The sequence below is a fragment of the Echinops telfairi genome, unplaced genomic scaffold (genome assembly GCF_000313985.2).
Source record: "Echinops telfairi isolate 266 unplaced genomic scaffold, ASM31398v2 ScPeMD7_2010;HRSCAF=2546, whole genome shotgun sequence".
Classification (NCBI taxonomy): Eukaryota; Metazoa; Chordata; class Mammalia; order Afrosoricida; family Tenrecidae; genus Echinops; species Echinops telfairi.
The window spans coordinates 4,116,403-4,138,270 of record NW_022105908.1 but is presented as its reverse complement, the minus strand read 5'-3'; the positions used below and the strand labels follow the sequence as shown (position 1 = coordinate 4,138,270).

At 43.4% G+C, this 21,868-nt stretch overlaps 1 protein-coding gene across 1 annotated transcript in view; it reads left to right on the top strand.

Moving 5' to 3' along the window:
- The window catches only part of DNAH9 (dynein axonemal heavy chain 9), a 397,093-nt gene that overhangs the window by 203,420 nt on the left and 171,805 nt on the right, over window positions 1-21,868 (top strand). Inside the window, exons 39-42 of the mRNA XM_045293291.1 lie at window positions 3,307-3,468; window positions 6,426-6,440; window positions 7,865-8,043; window positions 19,773-19,935. Coding sequence (XP_045149226.1) covers window positions 3,307-3,468; window positions 6,426-6,440; window positions 7,865-8,043; window positions 19,773-19,935 — 519 coding nt within the window. The remainder of the gene's footprint in view (window positions 1-3,306; window positions 3,469-6,425; window positions 6,441-7,864; window positions 8,044-19,772; window positions 19,936-21,868) is intronic.

Genomic DNA, 21,868 nt, shown 5'->3' with positions numbered 1-21,868 from the left:
TTGAGAAACGATGTACAAATGCGCTTTACACAATTGATGTGTGTATGGATTGGGATAACAGTTGTATGAGCCCCTAATAAAATGTTTAAAAAAAAAAAAAAGAGTTTCAGAGTGTGCAGGGGCCCCAGGTTCTCGGGATGTATTCCGCTCCTGGCTCTTCTCTCTTAGTAGCGGTTGGTCTCTTTCTCTCTGTTCACCTCTCTCTCTCTCTCTCTCTCTCTCTCTCTCTCTCTGTGAAACTGAATGTGGTAACAGTGGTAACATACTGCTTAAGGCGACTGAACTAGGCAATGAGATAATATCTGTATTAGCTAAAAAAAAACATAGTTTAGGAAGAAAAAGAAAGAAAGAAAGATACTGCAGGCCACACCTCCAGCAATCTTTCCTCACATCGTCCATGGATCAGTGCTGCCGCCTACATTTAATCGTCCCATTGATTTGCCATATCTGGTCGCACCACACCAGACATTGCATCACTCTCACGTTACATATTACATACATATTAATTATTACATACTGCCAAACCACTGAGACGCACAACCAAATTGACACTTATTTTGAGGGGACACAATTCAATTCATGATAAACATAGAAGTAGTGACATAGAGAAGGGATAAGCATGAAGCTTAGTTAATTATCACAACTAATCACACCTAGTGGTAACACATTGAGTTGGATTGCAAGGTGGGCAGTTCGAAACCACCAGCAGCTCTGAGGCAGAAAGACTGGGCTTTTATCACAGGACCACAAGGACGGGCGGGGGGTGGGAGGGAGAAAAGAGGAGCTAAGACCAAGGGCTCAAATAGAAAGTAAATGTTTAGAAAATAATAATGGCAACAAATATATAAATAAGGACGAGATGTAAATCCTACCTCTCAATGGCAGAAGTGCTTTAAGATTTCTGACTACTCACAATCATTTTTGCATTTTCCCTCTGGACTGTGAGATTCTTGAGAGCCGGGGCCATCCACTCTCTACTTGTTGGGTCCAATAAAGAGTCAGAATTGACTCCATGTCAGTGTGCTTGTCTTTGTTTTTGAAGAGAGAGTTTTAATCTGCCACTATCTAAAGGCAGAAATCTTTTTTTTTTTTGCTCTTTAAATTATTTTTTACTTTTATTATTGGGGGGTCTTACATATATTATAACAGTCCATACATCCATTATATTAAGCGGGTATGTACAAATATTGGCATCAACCGTTTCATAACATTATCTTTCTCCTTCAGCCCCTGGATATCAGCTCTTGTTTTTTCTCTTCCTCCCCTCCCCTGCCCCCCTCACAAACCCTTAATATATTATGTATTGTTATTTATACATATCTTACACCACCCCATCTATCCCTTCACCTACAATCCTGGTATTCATCCCTAAAAGCAGAAATCTTGATGGAAACTTTTGCTTTACTCTAGTAATCAAAGAATTTAATATCAGCCTATATAATAAGCATTCAATGTCAGGTACTATACTAGGTGCTAGTAATAAAACAATAAAAAATAAAGTACATCAGAAATGAAATCTCTCAGCCTCCCTATTTTCAAAACACACACCATGACCCAGAAGAAACAAACCTGTAAAGGGAAAAATCATTTTAGAAAATCATCAGTCCTTTATAATAGAGATTTACATATACTGGGCTGTGAGGGCACATCAGTTGGACAAGGAATGGGAATATCATGGATGATTTCAGCAAAGAGGATCATTTGTTCTCGATTCTTAAATAGGAGCATAGAAAGCAAAGACATGGAAGAAGCACATCAATCTGTGATACCCAATGCTTGTAAATAACAAAATCCAAGATTAAAAGAGAGAAATTTATTGGAGCTCAATTCTGAGCACCCGGTTTATGGAACAAAAGGCTGTGGAAGACCATGAAAGCCCAAAATCCATTTGCAAAGACCTCACCAGGGATAAACCCCCATTGAATTCCCTCAGACCATTGACTGGTGGTGTGAAAAGCCCTGCCCTCAGAATGCACTGGAGCGTGAATTAATACAGATATCAAACAAAACTCACTGCTTTGAGTCGAGTGGGATTCATAGTGACCTTGTAGGACCAAGTAGAACTGCCTGGGTGGGTTTCTGAGACTCATCTTTCTCCCTCACAGTGGCTGGTGGTTTCAAACTGCTGACCCTGCCATTAGCATCCCAATGCAAAATCCACTATGTCACCAGGGCTCCCCAGTGCAGATCTAGTTTACTTAAACTTTAACATCTTATCATTTGTTTTCCTTTTTAACCCATTCTAATTGTTCTATTTTTAAAATTATTTTCTGCTTTCTTATAAATTGAAAAAGAAATGTAACCAGTACATTTCTACATGAACAGGCCATGTAGAAATTATTAGATGGCAACCTAATTTTCAGTGTAAACTTAAAAAATTATATTTAAAAAAAATAAAAGAATTTGAATTATGTGTAAATGGAATGTTGATTTTACAGGACGTGAAAGTAAGCAAATAGATGGGGAGTTGCATCCTGATCAGATTTGGGGGCATCTTGATGAATCGGAACGATATGCTGTGGGAGGCATTGCTCAACCTCGCGTTCTCTAAGACAAGCAGTGATAAGGCAAGCGTAAATACGAATGGGTTTGAACTCGGATCACTTGCTGACATTGTTGAGGACCACTGGTCTTGGTGACTTCTGTTGTTTTTTGTTTTTTCAGTAAATTAAGATGCTTTTCACATCTCTGGTCAGTGGCCCAAGGGGATTAAATGCAGACTTAAAAAGACATTGGCTAAAAAAAAAATACAAAAACCTGAAAGGCGACAAGACATTTTAAAAGAATGGTAAATATTTGAATCAGTTACTGTGACACACACAAAGAGGAATGCTGAAAGATGAGCAATTGTATTGCTGACCCACAAAGGTCCTCGATATCCATTCCAAGCTACTGGCCACAATTTTGCATTTAGATTAAGCAATCACCCCTTTCCAAATGACATAAATGGAGCAGAAATAAGCAGAGAAGCCACCTCTGGGTTTATTGCAGTGATTTGGAAGATAGTAGGTAAGATCCCAAGCTCTAAGGTCAGTCAGACGTTTCAAAAGTATTATCTCTTTCTGCATTTCCACATTATATAAAAATGGCTATAATAAAAAAGTAACCTCACAGCATCATGAGGATTAAATGGACATGTCAGGCAAAACAACTCACCCGTCACGGCTCTGAAGTCGATAGATAGTCACTGTTTGGTTTGGAATGACTGTTAACGTCACATGTTGTCCATGTCTCTGAAGTCAACAGATAGTCACTGTTTGGTTTGGAATGACTGTTAACATCATGTGTTGTCTGTTCTTCACGAAGGGCATTCTCTTCTCCTCAGTGGAATGTGTTACATCCACACTTGACCTAGTGAAACTCTATCGACATGAAGCAAATCGAGTTTATCGGGATAAAATGGTGGAAGAAAAGGACATTGACCTTTTGGATAAGATTCAGGCAGAAGTGGCAAAGAAAAGTTTTGATGTAAGTATTACACTTGAGATATTTTGCATCTCAGAAATCATTACCATTATATAATTGCCCACCTTATAGACCATGAATTGTGAAACAAATTAAAGATCGGGTTAAAAATCGAATTTATCTTAATTTTGCCCACATGAAATACAATGGGACAGGAATAGACCCAAATTAATTACAGAATCCCAGCATTGAGAAGGTACGTGGAGATCACCTGGTCCCACCCAGAATGGAGTCCCCTCAGAAGCAGACTCCAAATTGTTCATCTCGGGTGATCATCCTTGAAGATGCCTAACAAACTTTTCCAGAAGCAATCTTGTTTTGGAATAGCCAAATTGGGAACCACTTGGAAATTGGGGGCAATTTTAATGGAATTCCTTTTCATCGTGACCTGTACTTAATGTGCCTGCTCACTGACTCCAGGTCTGCCCGAGAGACTTTTAAAGGTTTCGATTCATTTCATCTTTTCCTTCCTGAGAGTCGCAGTCTCCAGCTAAGTCTCCATCGTTCTTTCGAGCCAGGTCTGATATGGCTTGGTTTCCGTCCTGTTCATCCTTTTGATGGCTCTCCCATCAGCTTCCCCCTTTGAAATTATGGTACCCAACCATCATCACAATAACCCAAAGCTGCGGCTGAGCCAAAAGCCATTTCTTGTTGGACTGCTAACGGCAAGGTGATGGTTCAAACCCACCAGCTGCTACTCAAGAGAAAGATGAGGCTGCCTATCGCAGGAAAGGTGTATAGCCTTGGAAACCCTGTCTACGGTAGCTGTGAGTCAGAGTCAATCTGAGTCCTGTAAGTTTGGTTTTATAAAATTACTCTAGTGTTTTTCAAAATGTGTCCTGAGCATATTTCTTGCAAAGGAAGACTCTTTGGTGAAATAGATTAAGAAAGTTCTCTCTATGACATATCCACCTCTGGATTCATTGTTCACTGAGCACATGAAAGCCCAGAAACATCTTGATTAACTCTGATTTAATGGCATTTCTTGACTGTATTAGACCCTAAAACTCTTTGCCCTTCATAAACCTTTTAATAATTGTCAGAACAAATAGTTCGTGGAATATGCTTACGGAAGCATTTTCTGTATGGTATTCAAGTATAACCTAAGACTGCGTTATACAGTATCAAAATGACCTCACAGCTAATCTTCTGTCAACCAAAGCCCCGCATTTTCCCAAGTGCTGCTTGTCTCCCCTTTTTAAACCGAGAAATAACCAAGTCTTAGGTTTAAGTGTATAATGGTGTCCCTAACCTAGGCTCACCCTATTAGGCGTGGTACCATATTCTCTCCTGACAAGCTCCTGAGTCTATTTCTGAAGATCCTTTTGGTCCCTCTTAGTGATTAGGGTAGCTTTTTCAATACATCGACAGCATTTATGTAACTTATTTTAGCTGGCCACCAAACAGACTGACCATTTTAAGATTTTTCTAATTTTCTTATCACTTTCTAGTTATCTCAGCATTATCTGGAATAGGATTCAGCACAGTCACAGTTAGATGCCCCTTTCTCAACATTGTCGAGTTTGCCAGTTTGTGTCTTAACTGTAGCTCTTCCCAAATTGGTCCGGGCTGGCATTCTAAGGAAACAACTCAGTCTTTGATAGACTGTATTTTCACACATATAGCACGCACATTAAATGAGTTTCTAAAATCCATGCAACCCCCTCACACATTAGCATCTTATGCACACTATGTGTGTAATATGCCTATGTGCATCATTTTAGTGGGTACATTATATACAAAAATATAGCGGAGGATACTGTGGCTCTGTATACATTCTTTTGATCATAGACCCAGATATAACTGACAGAGCCATGATTTGTAAAACAACGAAAGTATCAAATGCCAGTCTGAAGCACACTTGGCTGTGTCAAATCTTGGTGTTGATATCAAGAAGATGTTGCCAAATTTCCACCAAAAGTCACCAACTTTCACCACCAAAAGCTTACAGTTCTCTGATTTATGGACCTTGTGAGAGACAGCATCCATCACTATTGAAGAATCTCTGATTCCCTCTGTGAGATGACTCATGTTTTACTCTCCCTTATACACAGCATAGCTCACAAAATCAGACTTTTTTTTCCTCAAAGAGTACTTGCAGACCAGATTTCTTCAGAGTTTGCTTCCGTTACCCCTTCTGAACTGGGAGAATGCCCTCACTTCCACGTTATTTGCCCTTGCACATTTGGAATACACTTATTCCTAATCTTGCAGGAATACCAGTACCACTTGCCGTCAAGGCAATTCCAACGCACCCAACCCCACGTGTATCAGAGTGGAACTGTGTGCGCCGCGTTGCCAGTGACTGGATCAGATCGCCAGGCCTTTCTTCTGGGGAATCTTCCAGAACTTGCAGCTTTTCAGTTAGCAGCCTGGAACATTAGCATTTTGTGCCACCAAGAACACCAAGCGAGCAAGCCTAGCTCTCTTCTATTGCATGTGCATCTTATTCAAGTACCCTGTTGTCAGTGCCTGGCAGAGCCTGAATAGAGGCTTAAGTGGTTTTGGGGGACTTTGAAACTGCTTGTAAAATGTAACACCTCTTTGATAGTTAACTTTTTCTTCTTCTTTTTTTTTATTTTTACTTATTTTTTAAGTTCGTGTTTATTTACTTAAGTCATTTTATCACAGCTCTTATCACAATCCATCCATCCATCCATTGTGTCAAGCACATTTGTACATACGTTGCCATCATCATTTTCCAAACATCTAACTTTTTCTTCTTATAACCAGGCCGCACTCCTGGCTTCTTCATAGATACGTTGTCACCCTCACGTTCGCCACATTGAGTTTGACAAATCTTGTCCCATGGGCTGGCAAAGATAACTCTACAAAGGTTTCAGCTCCAGTTATAGTCTCTGTTGGTGAATAACATGCAGTTATTTTTTTCCCTAGGTGGGTTTTGTAGCTATAGGGGAAAAGACTGGTTCCTGAAGTGTAACTTTCTACCTGTGACTTAGAACATGGATTCTTTTGTTGGCGATAGCTCCTCTACAGTCTTTCGTCCTACAGGGAGTTCCTTTCTGTCTAGACTAACGGAAAAATGTCTTCAGTCGCTGCCACCGTAACACTTAGCGGTCACATCGGTAGTGATGAGGCACAGGCAGCTTGTGCTGTAACAGTCAGCCAGCTGCTGAATCAATTCTGACACCCGCTGTGTGACAGTGCGATTGGGTTCCTTGGAGTCTCCCAGCGGCTGATTTTTGGAAGTAGATCACCAGGCCTTTCTTCTGAAGCACCTGGGTAGTTTGAACCGCCAGCATCCTGGCTTGCAGCTAAGCATGTGAACCATTTGCAGCACCCCAGGACTCCGCCAGCGTTGTAAACCACGCGCACTGCCATGGAGTCGACAGACGCACGCACAGTGACCCTAGAGCACAGGGCAGAACGGGCCCTGGGGTTTTCCAGGGCTGTAAGGCTTCATGAGAGTTGAAAGCCTCACCTTTCTCCTAGACCCCTGGTGGTTTAGTGATTATGCGTTTGCCTGTGATCCACATGGTCAGGAATTCGAAACCAAATATTGAGCTTTCTGTTGCAGTAAACAGTTAGTCTCAGAAACCCATAGCAGGGTTTCTATCTGTGACTCAGCCTTGGCCTGACGGCTGTGAGTTTGCTTTGTTGCTGTTGTTATCGTTTCTCCTGTGGAGTGGCTGGTGATTTCAAATTACTGACCTTGTGGTTCGTAGCCCAACCCATACACCTAAGTTATACTAGTGCTTATTTTATAGAGATGGTAAAATCTGTCCTGTGTGCAAAATCTGAACTAGCCCAAATCCTTATGAAGGGTTTATAGTGAAGAACTCCACTCTAAATGCTTCCTAGATTATCCATGTCCCCAATTAAACAAGCAAGCAAACAATCAAAAAGCAGTCACCTAAGGATGACTGATAGCATTGCAGAATCAAGCCCTCAGGCCTGAGCTGAGGAAGTTTGGGCTGGAACCAATAGTGTGAACTCTCTAGGGAACAGGAAATGGTGTTTTGTGATAGTACTCTGCATTAGGAAACAAGACCCACTAGAACAAATGTGGGAGGTGGAGACATGGTCCCTTCTAGCCAATACTGGGAGTCCCCGCTAAGGAAGCTCCACCTGAGTTTCCCCAGGCACTCCCCTGCTCACAGATGGATTCTTACTCTCTCACTATCCAGTTCCACCCTCAGCGTACAGGAAATCACGAACCTCACCTGTGATGTCAGGAAGCTGGTAAATGATCGCTTTGGGTCACTTTATGGGGGCTTCTAAATAGGGAGGAGGCATTAGGACAATGCCCCTCCTTCAGTTTCAGGGAGGGTACAGGGAGGAAAAGGAAATCAGGTATCTACTCCCTGCATGGAACCAGAATTAGGAGTCAGTAAGGAAGGCCTTTGTTCCTATGTCTCATTGACAGGATATTGAAGAGAGTACGAAGCAGAACCTGAACATGTATTGCCACTTTGCCAATGGCATTGGTGAGCCCAAGTACATGCCTGTACAGTCGTGGGAACTTCTGACCCAGACACTGGTGGAAGCCTTGGAGAACCACAATGAGGTCAACACCGTGATGGACCTGGTGCTCTTTGAGGATGCCGTGCGCCACGTGTAAGTGCACTTCTCTCTCGCTCTTCCCAACTTTGCAGGTCACACTCAGGAACTTAAGGTTTTAACGACACTTTCATATAGCCAAGGCAAGACGGCCCTATGGGGCATCCGAATTTTGAGCTCTAGAGTGTTGAATGTAGAATTGGATTTATTTCCATTTCTGCTATCTACTACCCCTGGGGGGTGCTCAAATGCTTACACACTCAGCTTGTAACCAAAGGGAGGATAGTTCTAATCCACCCAGCGGTACCTTGAAAGAAAGTCCACGTGATCCGCTGAAGAAAGACCACAGGTATTGAAAACCCTATGAAATGCCATTACACCTTAACGAGTGTAGGCTTGCCGTGAGTCAGAACAGAATGAAAGACAGTTCGCTTGGCTGGCTTTGGGCATGAGCACAGTGATTTGATCGATTTGAGATCAGAAAAGGCGCAAGAGCAGCCCACAGTTCCTGTCCCTGCCCCATCATAGTCAAAGGAGTGGTTTTAAAGTAATGAGGCTTAGGGAAGGTTTGGGGTTTTTAAAAATTTGTTTGGTGTTTTTTTTTTGATATGAAATTAAAGTACACAATTCAGTACCTTCACAGTGTTGTGCAATCACTGTCTTTATTTAGTCCCATAATTGTTTCAAAATCACCAAGTAAAACCCTAAGCCCATTAAACAATTACTCCTCACTTTCACAAACCCCTAGTGTCTGCTACCCACCAAGCTGCTTTCTCTCTCTCTGCGTGTATCTATTCTAGCTAGCTCACAGAAAGCATGTGACTTTTCACACGGCATGACTTCTTTCCGTCAGCATACTATTGTTGATATTCCTCCTGTTGCATACTCATCAGTCGTCCATTGGTGGATTGATGGTCACGTGGGTTATCATGAGTCCAGCTGCTATGGACATGCACGTGCAGGCCTATCTTGTTTTTAGTGTGCTTCACCATATTGCACTGTGTCAGGGAAACCAGCCCCTAACACATCATCACAGGTCCGGTAGGCGCAATTGTACAGCGATAATAAGTAAAGGTTATAGTAAAGTCATAGAGAACATGAGAGATAGAAGAGAGATTGAAATAATGGAGTCAGACACATCTCATGGTAGCATGCTCACCTCAGCCTCACTTGGTCCACGTGGAGAGAGAAAGATATTTATTGCGAACCAAGGCTTTTATATTCTCCAGGGATGTGCAAGCCCCCCAGTTACAGGTGAAGACATACATCATAGGAAAGGGTTGTGCTATAGGTAGTACAGTAATGGGAGGTGGGTGATCTAGGGGTTCATATGCTATTGGAAGAGGAGGGAATAAGGGAATACATGTGACAAGATGGGAGGACCCTAAATTCATGATGGTGGCCTAACTTTGGATGTTACTGAGTAGGTTTGACCTGTTCTCTAACTCACTATAGAAACCATTATTAGTAGGGTGTAAACCCCACCTGCAGGGACCCAGCCTTTTGTGAGAAGTAGCCCACTGTCCTTAACAGCAGGGAGTGGGCCCTACTTGTGGTGGGACCAGACAGTTGTATGGGATTGACTGCCTTCAGGGGGGATGTCTCTAAGCATCTGAACTCACACCACATGCTGGCAAATAGCCTCTAATGTTTGGCATGTCTTTGGGGGAGACAAAGCTGGGGAAAGGTCTCTTTATAATCCCACATTGCACTTCATAGGTCACCTTGTTGTTTTGTTTGTTTGTTAAGAAACTGAGAGTCAATCAGTGCCATGTGTCCCAAGAGCATGTGCTCGCTTCCTATCACCATGTCTCTGTTTGGAAATTCTCAAAATATTGCAAACGCCTTTGCAGAATGCCCACCCAACCAAACTAATGCCACTGAGTTGATTCACACTCTTAGCTGTCCTAAGGATGTCCACAACTACATTTTCACCAGAGCCGGCAGCCTCTTATCTTTTTCTCTCCGTAGCTGGTAAATTTGAACTGTCAACTGTGCAGTTAGTAGCTCAATCAGGGCCCCTTTAACAGACTACTACCTCACTGCCATTAATTCAGGTGTGACTCATAGTGACCCTGTGTAGGTTTTCTGAGGCTGTAAATCTTTGTGGGAATAGACAGCCTCATCTTTCTCCCGTGGTTTGTGGCTATGAACTGCTGGCCTTGGGAGTAACTGCTCAATACCCCACTATGGCACCAGGGTTCTTTTAATAGACTACTCGCTGTCATCAAAATGGATTCTGACTCCTATGAGTCCTATAGGACAGAGTAGAACTGCCTCTGTGGGTTCCTGAGACTGTTCCCACCCCCCTAGGATTAGAAAGTCTCCTATTTCTCCCATGGAGCAGCTGGTGGGTTTGAACTGCTGACCTTGAAGTTAGCAGCCCAACATGTAACTCACTATGCCACCAGGGCTCTTCAGCATAATGTAAAATAATGTTTATATGAACTGGAAAACAAGCAAACAAACATAAATCATGTGGCCCACTCTCTTGGGGTAGTCTCCTTATTGAGGTACTCTGGCATGTAATCTGCAATGTCTTCGGGGTATGCCTGTACAAGCACCTGTTTATATCCTTGCCTTCAACTCTTTGGAAGGCTTGTCTTACAAGAATTTCCTTGGGAGACCGTACTCCACCCATCCGCAAGCCTGGATCTTGCCCTAAAACTGAAAGAGATTTAAGGGAAACATGATTTGAATTACTCAAGGATGATAAGACTGCTGTTTTGACAATGGTGTAAATCAGAAAGACATAAACTTTGGGGAAGGGCTAGAGAGAAGGAAACCTTTCCTCCAGAAGTGTACAGACCTCGGTAGAGGCTATGGCAAGAAACAGTAGAGTCACTTTCATTTTCATATTTTTTGTTTGCTAAAGGCTTCTATGGTTTTATAGCAAGATATTTGCATTTATCCTTCTACTTCGGGATGTAATTGATGGTAAGTCTGTTGAATTTTTTGGAGAAGTCACCAATCTGCTTTGATCCGTGACTGAAAAACCATTTTTATAGTTCCATCACAGTGTATGAGGGTTCCACTTTCCCCACAGTCTTGCCAACACTTGTTGTTTTTCACTTGACGAAATTATAGCCATCCTAGTGGGTAGAAGGTGGTATCTCATTGTGATGGAAGGGATTCTTAAAAGTACAACTGTTTGAAAACGAAATATACTTCTGACAGTAATTGCTCTTGTCACTGAGCATAGTCACTGAGTCTCCCAGGCAATCCATCCTTAGAGCAATCTGTGTTTTATCATTTCTCATTCCACTCTGGAGTCCTTTCCCCTTGACCCTGGTGCGTGTGGTCTGCAGCAGGAAACCCAGCTTCGTTCCTCGTCCATCTCAGAACCTTCCCTTTGCTGCCTAATTATAACTGAGCCCCCCCACCCCCCCCCCCCCCGAGGTTCAGGAAAGCTGATGTTTCTCTTCCCCATTCTATGTCCAGAGAGGAATAAGTGCCCTCCACACTCTCCTACCCCAGTGACACAGTTACACTTCTCTTCTTTTGTGCTTCCCAAATCCAGTTCTTGTGAAAAACACGCACCCAGGCTGTCTTACTCGGTGCCTCTCTTTATTACTGTCACCAGCTAGCTTCTAGCTACTCCCCATCATTTCCCAATTATCTCAGTGCTTGAAGCATCTTTCCCTCCCCAACCATTCACCTATGTGATGCCTTGCCTCCCAGTTTCCTGTCCATCTGTAACTCTAGTGATCTTTCTTCCAACACACTTCAGCCACTCACGTACGTCTTTCCCCTAAAACGTCTATCATTAATACAGAAATCTCAATTCCAGTCTCCATCTAGTACCTGTTACCTTTTTCCTTACCCACTGTAGGTTACTGTTCCGTCTGTTTTTAAACTTCAGCATGATCCATTTCTTTGACCTTTAGTTTATGTCCTGCACTTCAGGCATGTTTTAGGAGACCAGCCCCTGGAGAAGGGTGTCGTGCTCTGTGAGGGTTGGGGGGTGGGGGAGGAAGACCCTCAAAGGAATGGATTCATAATGGTTGCAGCAGCGAGCTCAGGACTAGCAATTGCAAGGTTGGTTCAAGACTGGGAAGTCTTTCCTTCTGTTGTCAGATCCTTGAGTCTGAACCAACTTAACAACAACAAGCCACCGCTTTCTCAAAGTCTCGTATCCCTCCCGACACATCTTTACTTTTCTCTCTAACCAGCATGTCCTCAACTCTCCCATCATTCCCCAAATGATACTTCCCCAGTCTCTTAAACTCTGCCCTCTCCTGTTCTACACCTCTCCCAAACACCTGAACATTATTGAAAAAAATGCTCTCAAATCATTGACTGATATTTCTTTCGGCCACAACCCTAGTATGGGTCCCCAGCATTGTTAGAAATCTCCCCTCCAACCGTGGACAATTTGCTCCTTCCCCCTCCTGCAAGACTCCTCCACACTTTGTTCCTGCTTCTGCAAGCCCCCCCTTTTCCTTCCCACTTGGTGAGCACATCTCTCTTTTCCCTGACAAACGAGAGCCACCAGGAGAGGATTCTCATCATCTCATCAAAACCCCTATCGGCGTCCCACTCACAAATCTTGCCTTTCCTCCTATTTCAATAAATGAATTGCTCCTGTTTTTACGTAAGGTCAATTCTTCCATCTGTGCTCGGAATCCTGCTCCTTGCACCATCTCAGTGACTTAACTCCTTCCTCAAATTCTCTCCCTCCTCCTCCTTTCTTGTTCTTGGTTCTCTCTCTCTTCTCTCTCTCTCCCTCCCTTCTCTGTCTTTTCTTCTTTCTCTTTCAGAAATTTCTAGATCATGTGAGTCAGCATCTCTAAACAGACCTCATCATCATTTTTCGTTTAAAAAGTGTCCCTTACCTTTCAGAGCTCTCTGTGTTGTTAATGTTCTTGTTGTTTCGTGCCATTGAGTCCACTCTCACTCCCAGTGACCTTATGTGCCACCGAATGAAACATGCCCAGTCCCGTGACATCATCTTCATCCTCACAGCTCATCGTGTGTGCGCCCATTGTTGCAGCCACTGTGTCCATCCATCTCATGGAGGGTCTTCCCATCTACTACCCACACAAAGAACCCCATCAGAAGAGTAGTTTCTACTTAGCTCTCCTTCCTCACCTCATTTCCTTCCTCAGCATACTTACTAGTTGAATAAGCAAGCACTTATCCGTGTCACCTCAAACCTTTCCCTTGATTAATTGCCAATATTATGTCCTTGAGGTGAAACGAGATTCCTTACTTGTGACTTTTCTAGCCATCTGTCTATAATTTACACCAAAAGATTGGGTGAGGCCAAGCAAATAAGGTGCAGAGGACTCTACCTCAAGGATTGGTCCATTTCACCATCCCTCTGAGTAAAAGAGAGTCGTCTGCGGAGCAGAAAGAGAGATTCTGGGACCCCCCAAGAGAGAAGAGCCAGCAATAGAGTGCATTCAAGATCCCTATCCGAAGTGGCAGAAGCGCAGGGACACCAGAGAAGTCACACAGAAACAGAGCAGAGCAGGATCAGGAAGGATTGAGGGCGGAGGGCCTGCTGCCTTGTGGCAATTGCCATTGAACCATTATAAAATCGGACTCTCCTCCCTACTAAAGCCAGCAAAGGTCAGACGTGTCTCCTGTGGCACTTTCCCAGTCCTCAGAGTCTCTTCCTTTACCTTCTCTTTGTTGTGTTGTCTATTATTAAACAATCTTTAATGATTTGTTCACATTCGCCCATCCATTCATTCATCCAAGAGTAGTTATCGATTACATAATCTTACTATGAATGCAAGGACCCATGTTTTATTCACTACTAGATGCTCAATAACTAGAACATTGTCTGAAACATAACAGGTACTAAACCCATCGAGGTCCTAAACATAGCAGTACCAAACCCATAACAGGTACTAAACCCATAACAGGTACCAAACCCATTGCCATTGAGTTAATTCCAACTCATAGCAGTACTATATGGGATTAAAGAGACTGGCTGGTGGTTTTGAACAGCAGACCTTGAGGTTAACAGCCAAGTAAGTCAGTGCTTACCCAACAGCACTACCAGGAATATAAGTCTTAATTTGTAATATTGAAATAAAAGCTGCAGAGAAAAATAGAAAGGGAAGTCAGATAGAGCATTTTAAGCATGTTTGAAATTTTAAACAGACCCATCAGTAGGTCTCTTGAGAAGGCAATATTTGATACTGTAAGATGTTTAAGACTACACATACATAGAACTCCGGCGGGGCTGAACAAATAGTGCTTTGCCTTGGAAATTTCTTAAATCATTATAACAACCCCAAGAAGGTAACATCTATTATAATCTCTTTCTTGTAAATAAACAGAGACACCGAGATATCAAAGAAATTGTCTAAGATCATATACCTTATAAATAGATAAGCCAAAGCTCCATGCAGCCCAAGCCCATGTTCTTGATCATCACACGCTCATGCTTTCATCTCCCCAGAGGAACATGAGGCTTTCTGCTCCTGTAAAGATTCATGGTCTTGAAAACCCAAAAGGGCAGTTCCACTCTGTCTTCTAGGGTCTCTGTGAATTAGAATGGTTTCAATGGCAGTGAGTTAACCTAATGCAAGCTCCATCGGCAACATAGTCTGTCCCATTCACCACTGAATCCTTAGAGCCGTGGGCAATGGTTTGTGCATCATGTTACTCCTTGCTGTGGGGTGGCATTCTGTACCTTGTATTGCCCATAGCTGTGGGGTGGCATTCTGGGCCGTGTTGTCCGTTGCCATGGGGCGTCCTCTGACTCATGGAGACCTGCTGCATAAAGAATGATGTACGTATAAGCCCATCATCTTGGCTGTTGTGCAGTTAGTCTAGTTGAGGGTTCCCTAGTTTTTGCATAGTAGGTATTTGAGCAATAAGGGCTTAAAAGATGTCTGTTTATGAACTCATCTTGGGATGCTTCTATGAATATTCTCCAGCCTCTTTTAGAGCTATCAAAGCCTATGTAATGGTCTTGAAATTGTCTCCGTGAAAGATGAATTTTAGTGGATTAATTTGAGTCAACAGAAGGAATGCAAAGCATTCCCACCTGGGTGATCACCTGGAATAAAATTATGTTTAGGCAAAATCTGGCTTTCCTTATGAGCCTCCTACACAGGCTCTGAAGACATTTTCCCAATTTCATTTAATAATGGCAAAATAATTGGAGTACTTAACTTCCCTGAGGAGGCATCTCCTTCTATTTTTAAAACTTCTTTGTGTAAGTTAAATGCAGGCTTACATAACAAACCACGATTTTTACAGTGAACAATTCATACGCATAATGTTTCAACTCATCCCTTCAATATCCCATCACTTATTCCACTTCCTCTCTTCGTTTCCTACTTCTGTTCCTCTGTGTTGGATAAAAGCCTGCCCCTTTGTCTTAGACCATTGACTAATCTAACTTGGGAGTGCGTTTCACGCCAGTCATTAAAAAGTGACTAAGGGCAACAATAATCTTGGGATTCTACCACTCTATCCAACCATTAGGCCTGGTCTCTATTATGGCTTTGAGATTGTTTTCCCTTACATTTTCCTTACTGTTCTATCCGAGCCCTTCTAATATGATCTATTTCAGAGCAGGTTGTTGTGGTCCACAGGCACCATCTAGTTCATCTGGTCTCCAGGTGGTGCAGGTTCATGTTTGTTGGGTCATCGGTTTCCTGGATTAAATATTTCCATGTATCTTTTGATTTTCGTCATCCTTCTTCCCTCTGGCATAGAGAGGTCAGTATTGGACCTCCGGAGCTGTTAAGATCCAGTCACCACTCACCAAAGTGGTAGCTGATCTATCTTTGTGAACTATGACTTTGGTGCCCCTGAGACTATGGTCATGATCCCCCAGGCCCATGACTTACTCATTGAGAGGCATTTCTGAAGTCATTGATTTGGATGTATAACTAGCCGTCCATTAGTTTAAAACTATCAACTCCTCTTACTTTAACCTTGTACCTCTCCTCCCTTCTCAGAGGCTCCTCATCCCCTCTTTAAGGCGTCTGTTTGCCAGTCAGATACCTGGATTTCCTTATTACACCAGAAAACAGAAAGCCAAACAGTGCAGTGAGAACTGCAGGTAACGAAGAAGGTCGGAAGATTCCATGCACCACACCCAGGTGCGGAATGCACTCTGAGATGGTTCCACCCTCTGATGCTTACGGAGGGAAAGGGGCCGAGAAGAACGGAGTCTGTATGCACGTTCCTAAAAGCCCCTAGGACTGAGGGGTCGGGTGGAGAGCCTGTTTCCACAGTGCAGTGAAGCCTGCCGCTCACTCTGATCTTATTGTCTGGCTGTTCACTGCTGTTTGATATTGTCTTTTGTTTGATTCCCCTACATCTTTCTCCAGCTTGGCTGCCCTAGCTTTCTACTGCTCAGACGCTCCTTGGCTGAGCCCTTTCAGACAGAGCCGTGGAGTGCTTCAGGGAATGGGTGCAGGAAGTAGAGCCAAGCCCACATTCAATTCTGGTTTTCCAACTCTTGGTTTCAGCGCTTTGGGAAGCAGTCTTAACGTCCCAAGCCTTGATGTTCCCATCTGGAAAATGAGGATAATAAGAATGCCTACTTTACAGGATTCTGGGTGGATTGTGTAAAGTGTTTTACTCTTAAGAAGAAGCCAGTAGAAGTTCAAGTCTTCCTTAATCTTTCTTTCAGGCCATCATTTTACTCTTCTGCCAACTGCCTTCACCCTTGTAGCTTCTCCCGTCCAGATTCGTGTTCTCATTGTCTCCTTACAGCAGTGAACTGGGTCCTTTCTCCTGCTGTTTGCATAATCTTATCCATCTTGCTTCTTTGATTTTTCACTCCTATAGATATTTTTTCCTTGATTTTTATCTATGGTATTTTATGCCTTTATTGTTTTTCCCCCTTCAAATCAGTTAACAATTATTAACTGAAAGAGAACTTCAGATAGGCTTCTCTTTGATCCCATATATTCCAATGAGGCGTGTGTGTGTGTGTGTGTGTGTGTGTGTGTGTGTGTGTGTGTGTGTTCAGTAAGCAGCTTCCTCCAGTGGAGCCATGGTGCATATTCAGCTTTTGTTCTTAATCTCCAAGAAATTCAATAATGGGATGAATTTAGACCACCTTTCCTTTCTGGCCCAGGAGACCTTTAGGACATTGCTCTTTTTCGATTGTGTAATTTATATTCAAAGCCCTTTACCCTTCTCAGAGGTTGTTAATGAGGCCCCAGCTGGAGTCTAATGCTGATGGTTGCAAACTTTACCATTCTTCTTTGGAAACTTCATCACTAGTGATGTATTTCCCACTTAGCTCTTGAACAAGATGGGTCATGCTAAGCTGAGTCCAAGCTTTCCAGAATGGAACTAGTGTGTTGGGCAGCCCAGAGAACCCAGCTGGACTTCTCCTCCATGCTTATCTCTCATTACTATCTGCCCCACTATTTCTGAATTAAAAGGCAGGGTCTTCGTATCTTAGCACCATAGTTTCACCTTTTGTTAACGTAGTTAGGTCCCTTCTAATATAAACACAAAGTAGGTGACCCTTTGTTCCTAACAGAGTACTTCATGATGGACAGCATTGTAGATTTGATGCTGGGTGCAAGGCATGAGCTCTTCCATTCCAGTTTATCAAGAATGCATTTGATACTTTAGTATCTAATGCCAACACAGTAAAGAATATGAGGTGAATGGCCAGGTTTTCAGATGTCTAAACACTATGATTTAATGAATAAGCAAGAGAAAGTGCAAATTTGCCATATTTACATACAGGAGTATACATAATTATATTTTATATGCTACAAATGTATTCATGGATATAAGAGAGTACATGGGGAGGGGGAGTTCTGAAATCTTCTTAGCCAGGAACAGGCACCTTGGGAAAATGAGTAACTGGGGTTGGAAGTTTAGGACTACCGTTTGGGGAACATCTAGGTGAGTTGATATAATCCACAAAGACAGTGTTCTACCGTCTACTTTTATGAGTAGTGACTGGGTTGCTGAAAGCTTGGGAGTGACCCTGTAAGCTGAAACCATGGGTTTCTCTCTGGGACAGACAGGTGAAGAAAATCAAAGACTCATGGCAACAGTTGATCCAAAGGGCGACTGGAACATGAGAACCACAGCCTCCACTCCCCTCAGATCAGAACTCAACAGTATCTAGGTACAAGAGCTAGTTGCGCTGATCAGGACCACAATAGAAGGTCCTGAGCAGAGTAAGAGGAGAAACGGTGTAAAATGAAATTCAAAATCGATAAGAAAGACTAGACTTATTGATCTGTTACAGACTGGTGGAACCCTGGACCTGTGGGTCTTCGATTTCCTTCAAACATGAAATTGAGTGAAATGGAGATGTGGACGAGCTCAGCTCAATGGGAGCATGAGATTCCCCTCCACCACCTCCTCCCCTGCCTTTCTCACAGCCCCTTCCTGGGTCCTCCCTGATTAGCATGGGCTCTTCTTCCATTGTTACCCACTCACCAGAGACCTTGACTAAACCAGTCAACCAGGTGCTGTGGAATTGAGTGATGGTGATCCTATGTGTATCAGAATACAGCTGTGCTTCATAAGGGTCCAATTTCTTGTTTACTTTTAACTGTTTTCATTGGCATATACTCCATGTATGTACAATTCAATGGTCGAAATGTATTTCAAAGAGCTGTACAATCATAACCACAATCAAATTTTAATCATTTTCTTCATTCTTGTGTCTATTGTTTTTAGCGCCGCATCACCCCCCAACTGCCCCTGTCATAAACCTAAGGATGAAGTAGTAATTTAATTACTGTCTCTGTAGAATTACTTATGCTGAATTTCATATCGAGAAAATCATACGATGAAAACCCCATCAACAATAACAAAATAAAGCACAGATAATCTTTAAGCCACAAGAACGTAGAAAATAATAAACACATCAGAGCAAAACCAAATCCATGCTTTTGAGTCGATGCCAACTCATAGTGGTCCTGTAGGACAGGTAGAGCTGCCCTGTGAGTTCCCAAGACCAACTCTTTAAGGGAGTAGAAAGCCCCGTCTTTCTCCTGAGGACTGGCTAGTGATTTCAAACTGCTGACCTTGTGGTTAGCAGCCCAGTCCATAGACACCACACCGCCAAAGACCGTATCATAACAAACAGTAGAACAGGTTAAAAATGGGTCAAAAGGAAAAACCAATGGAAAGATGTTCAATTGTGAGCTAACTGTGTCTGCAGTAATTCATTTCCCAATGCACACTGAGAACAAAACTTCACATATCTGGTCAATGGGCTGAGGAAGTTCAATGGAAATGTAATCCATATGGGGCCTCTGCAAATGGACTTTGCACTTTCATTGTCATCCATCCAATGGCCAATTTGGGGAAGTACAATGCCAGGCCTTTCTTCTGAGGCACCTCTAGAGGGGTCTTGATGCTTTTACCTTTCGGTTAGCAGCCAAACTCATTAGCCATCCATCATAACCCAGCTTAACTGTAGCTTAAGATGAAGCGGTGGTTAATTTAGCAGCTCCCTCCCACTGCTAGGCAATAAGGTGAAGCCATATTTGAGGACAATTTTATTACCAGTTCCCACCAAAAGAAAGAAACAAACAAACCCACTGCCAACGATTCTGATTCATAGCGACCCTTCATAGGGTTTTTTGTAAATCTTTACAAGAATAGGCAGCCTCATCTGTTTCCAGCAGAGTGGTTTATGAGTTTGAACCTCGAACCTTATGGCTAGAATTCCAATGTTTACCCAACAGAGTCGCCAGTTCCACAATGGGGCCCGTGCTTAGCCTATACCGAGGACCGCTGCTTCCCCTCAGACCATTATCCATGCTCCTCACAGTGCACAGTCTGACCAAAGTGACGGGGCCTGTATGCTACCTTCTCTCTAGCTGCCATATCAATCGGATCTTGGAGTCCCCGAGGGGCAATGCTCTGCTGGTTGGTGTCGGGGGGAGCGGCAAGCAAAGCCTGACAAGGCTTGCAGCTTTCATCAGCTCCATGGATGTATTCCAGATCACACTGCGGAAAGGTTACCATATCCCTGACTTCAAGGTAAGAAGGTCAGGCAAGTGGGGACAAGATGTGGCTCCAACTGCCTCCCACCCCCTTCAGCCACCCTTCTTTCTTCAACTTCTTCCGAAGAACCTATTTGCTTCTTAGATGCTAGGCTGGTGCAGTGAGCGTCTCTCTTCTCGTTAGGCACAGCCTGAGACAGGAGGCCTTTCCAAAGGCTGCCTTTCTTAGGCTTCAGCTGCCCCAGTTATACCTGTGGAGCCTCGGCGGTGCTCACCCTAACCAGACACAGATCTATGCTGCATTTGGCACATGGCTTTCTCGCAGCTCCAGTAGATGCAGAAGTAGTGAGAAGAGGATTTCCGCCTGCCTGCCTGCCTGCCTGCCTGCCTAAGTTTTAGGCGTGTTTAAAAGATGGGTCTGTTACCCCTAACCCCTGGGGCCATTAGTGACCTTTGCTTGTCTAAGACTCCATGCACTTAGGAACCATAATGTATTCCCTGGAAGGTGGAAGAAAGCATTATATATAACCTTCAAAGGTCACTTTGTCCTGTCCCCTCCCTTTTATACATGGCCACAGCAGGGAACCATGGCGTCATTTCCATCAGGATGTTCCCCATGTCCCTGGGAGAATTCCAGCCAGTTCTGTGCCAGACCTCCCCCACCCCCACCTCGGCCCCCTCCACCCTCAAATCGCCCGTCCAATTAGATGAGAGGGAGACGCTCCCTGCAGCTCTCAAGGCATCTGCTCTAAAGAACTGGCTGGATCTAAGGCCATGCACCAAATTCACTTTCCATCCCTCTGTAGCACTTTTCCAAGAAGGCAACAACATATGGGGATTATGCATTTACAGAATGATTTAGAATAATAGTTTTCAAACTTAGTGATATGCTGGATTCACTGGGGATCTTCAAAACCATAGTGGTGCCCACAGCCCAGCCTCAGAAATTCTGATTTGACCAGATGATGGTTTGAGCATCTGAATTTCCCGAAGTTTCCCCCATATCAGTGGTTCTCAACCTTCCTAATGCCGTGGCTCTTTAATACAGTTCCTCATGTTGTGGTGACCCGCCCCCAACCATAAAATTATTTTCGTGGCTACTTCATAACTATAATTTTGCTACTGTTATGAATCGGGTGACCCCTGTGAAAGGGTCGTTTGACCCCCAAAGGAGTCACGACCCACAGGTTGAGAACCGCTGGCCCAGATGATTCTAGTGAGAATTGAGCAACATCGACTTAGATAATTCTATAAATGTATAAGATTGAGGACATTGATCTAAAAGGAGGCTCATCATCTTTAGAGTGGCATTATTTGGGTGCAAAGGAAGCTCCGGTATAAGCAAATATCTGAGGTTGTTTGGGAATGAGCCTTTGGTGATATGAGAGAGAACAAGATGAGGAAATAGTGGCTGAGCTTGGTAAGTTATTCAGCCAAGTAACTAAGATTGACAAAGCTGGATAAATTCAGAGTGTGGAATCTTACCCCAAACTTCATCGATCTAAGTTCTGAATGGATATGAATTCCAAAGTCTTACCATGGGAGAGGGAGAGGGAGAGGAAGGGAGAAAGAGAGAGAGAGATCTCCCCAATATTTTCTTTGGGGAAATAAACCTTTAACTGGAGTGAGTCATAAGTATATAAGACACTTCTAAGCTAAAATGCATTCCTCCTTCAAGCCTGTAGCTCCCATTACATCCCTCTTCGGTACAGATGAAGAGCACTCGCCTGTCTTTTTGAGCAGGCCATTATCTCATGAAGGTAAGTAGAACAGGTGACTAGGGGACCACATTGGTTCTTTGGAAAGCATCACCGCTTTGCACAAATCCAGGGATCCAGAAGCCGGAGCAGGACCCACAGTGGGTATATGACTGAAAGAGCATCACTGTGTAGTTTCACCTGTACACCTTGATGAGGCATGTTCTCTTGCCCATTCAGTGCAAAACAGCATTCCTCTTTGCCTTTACTACT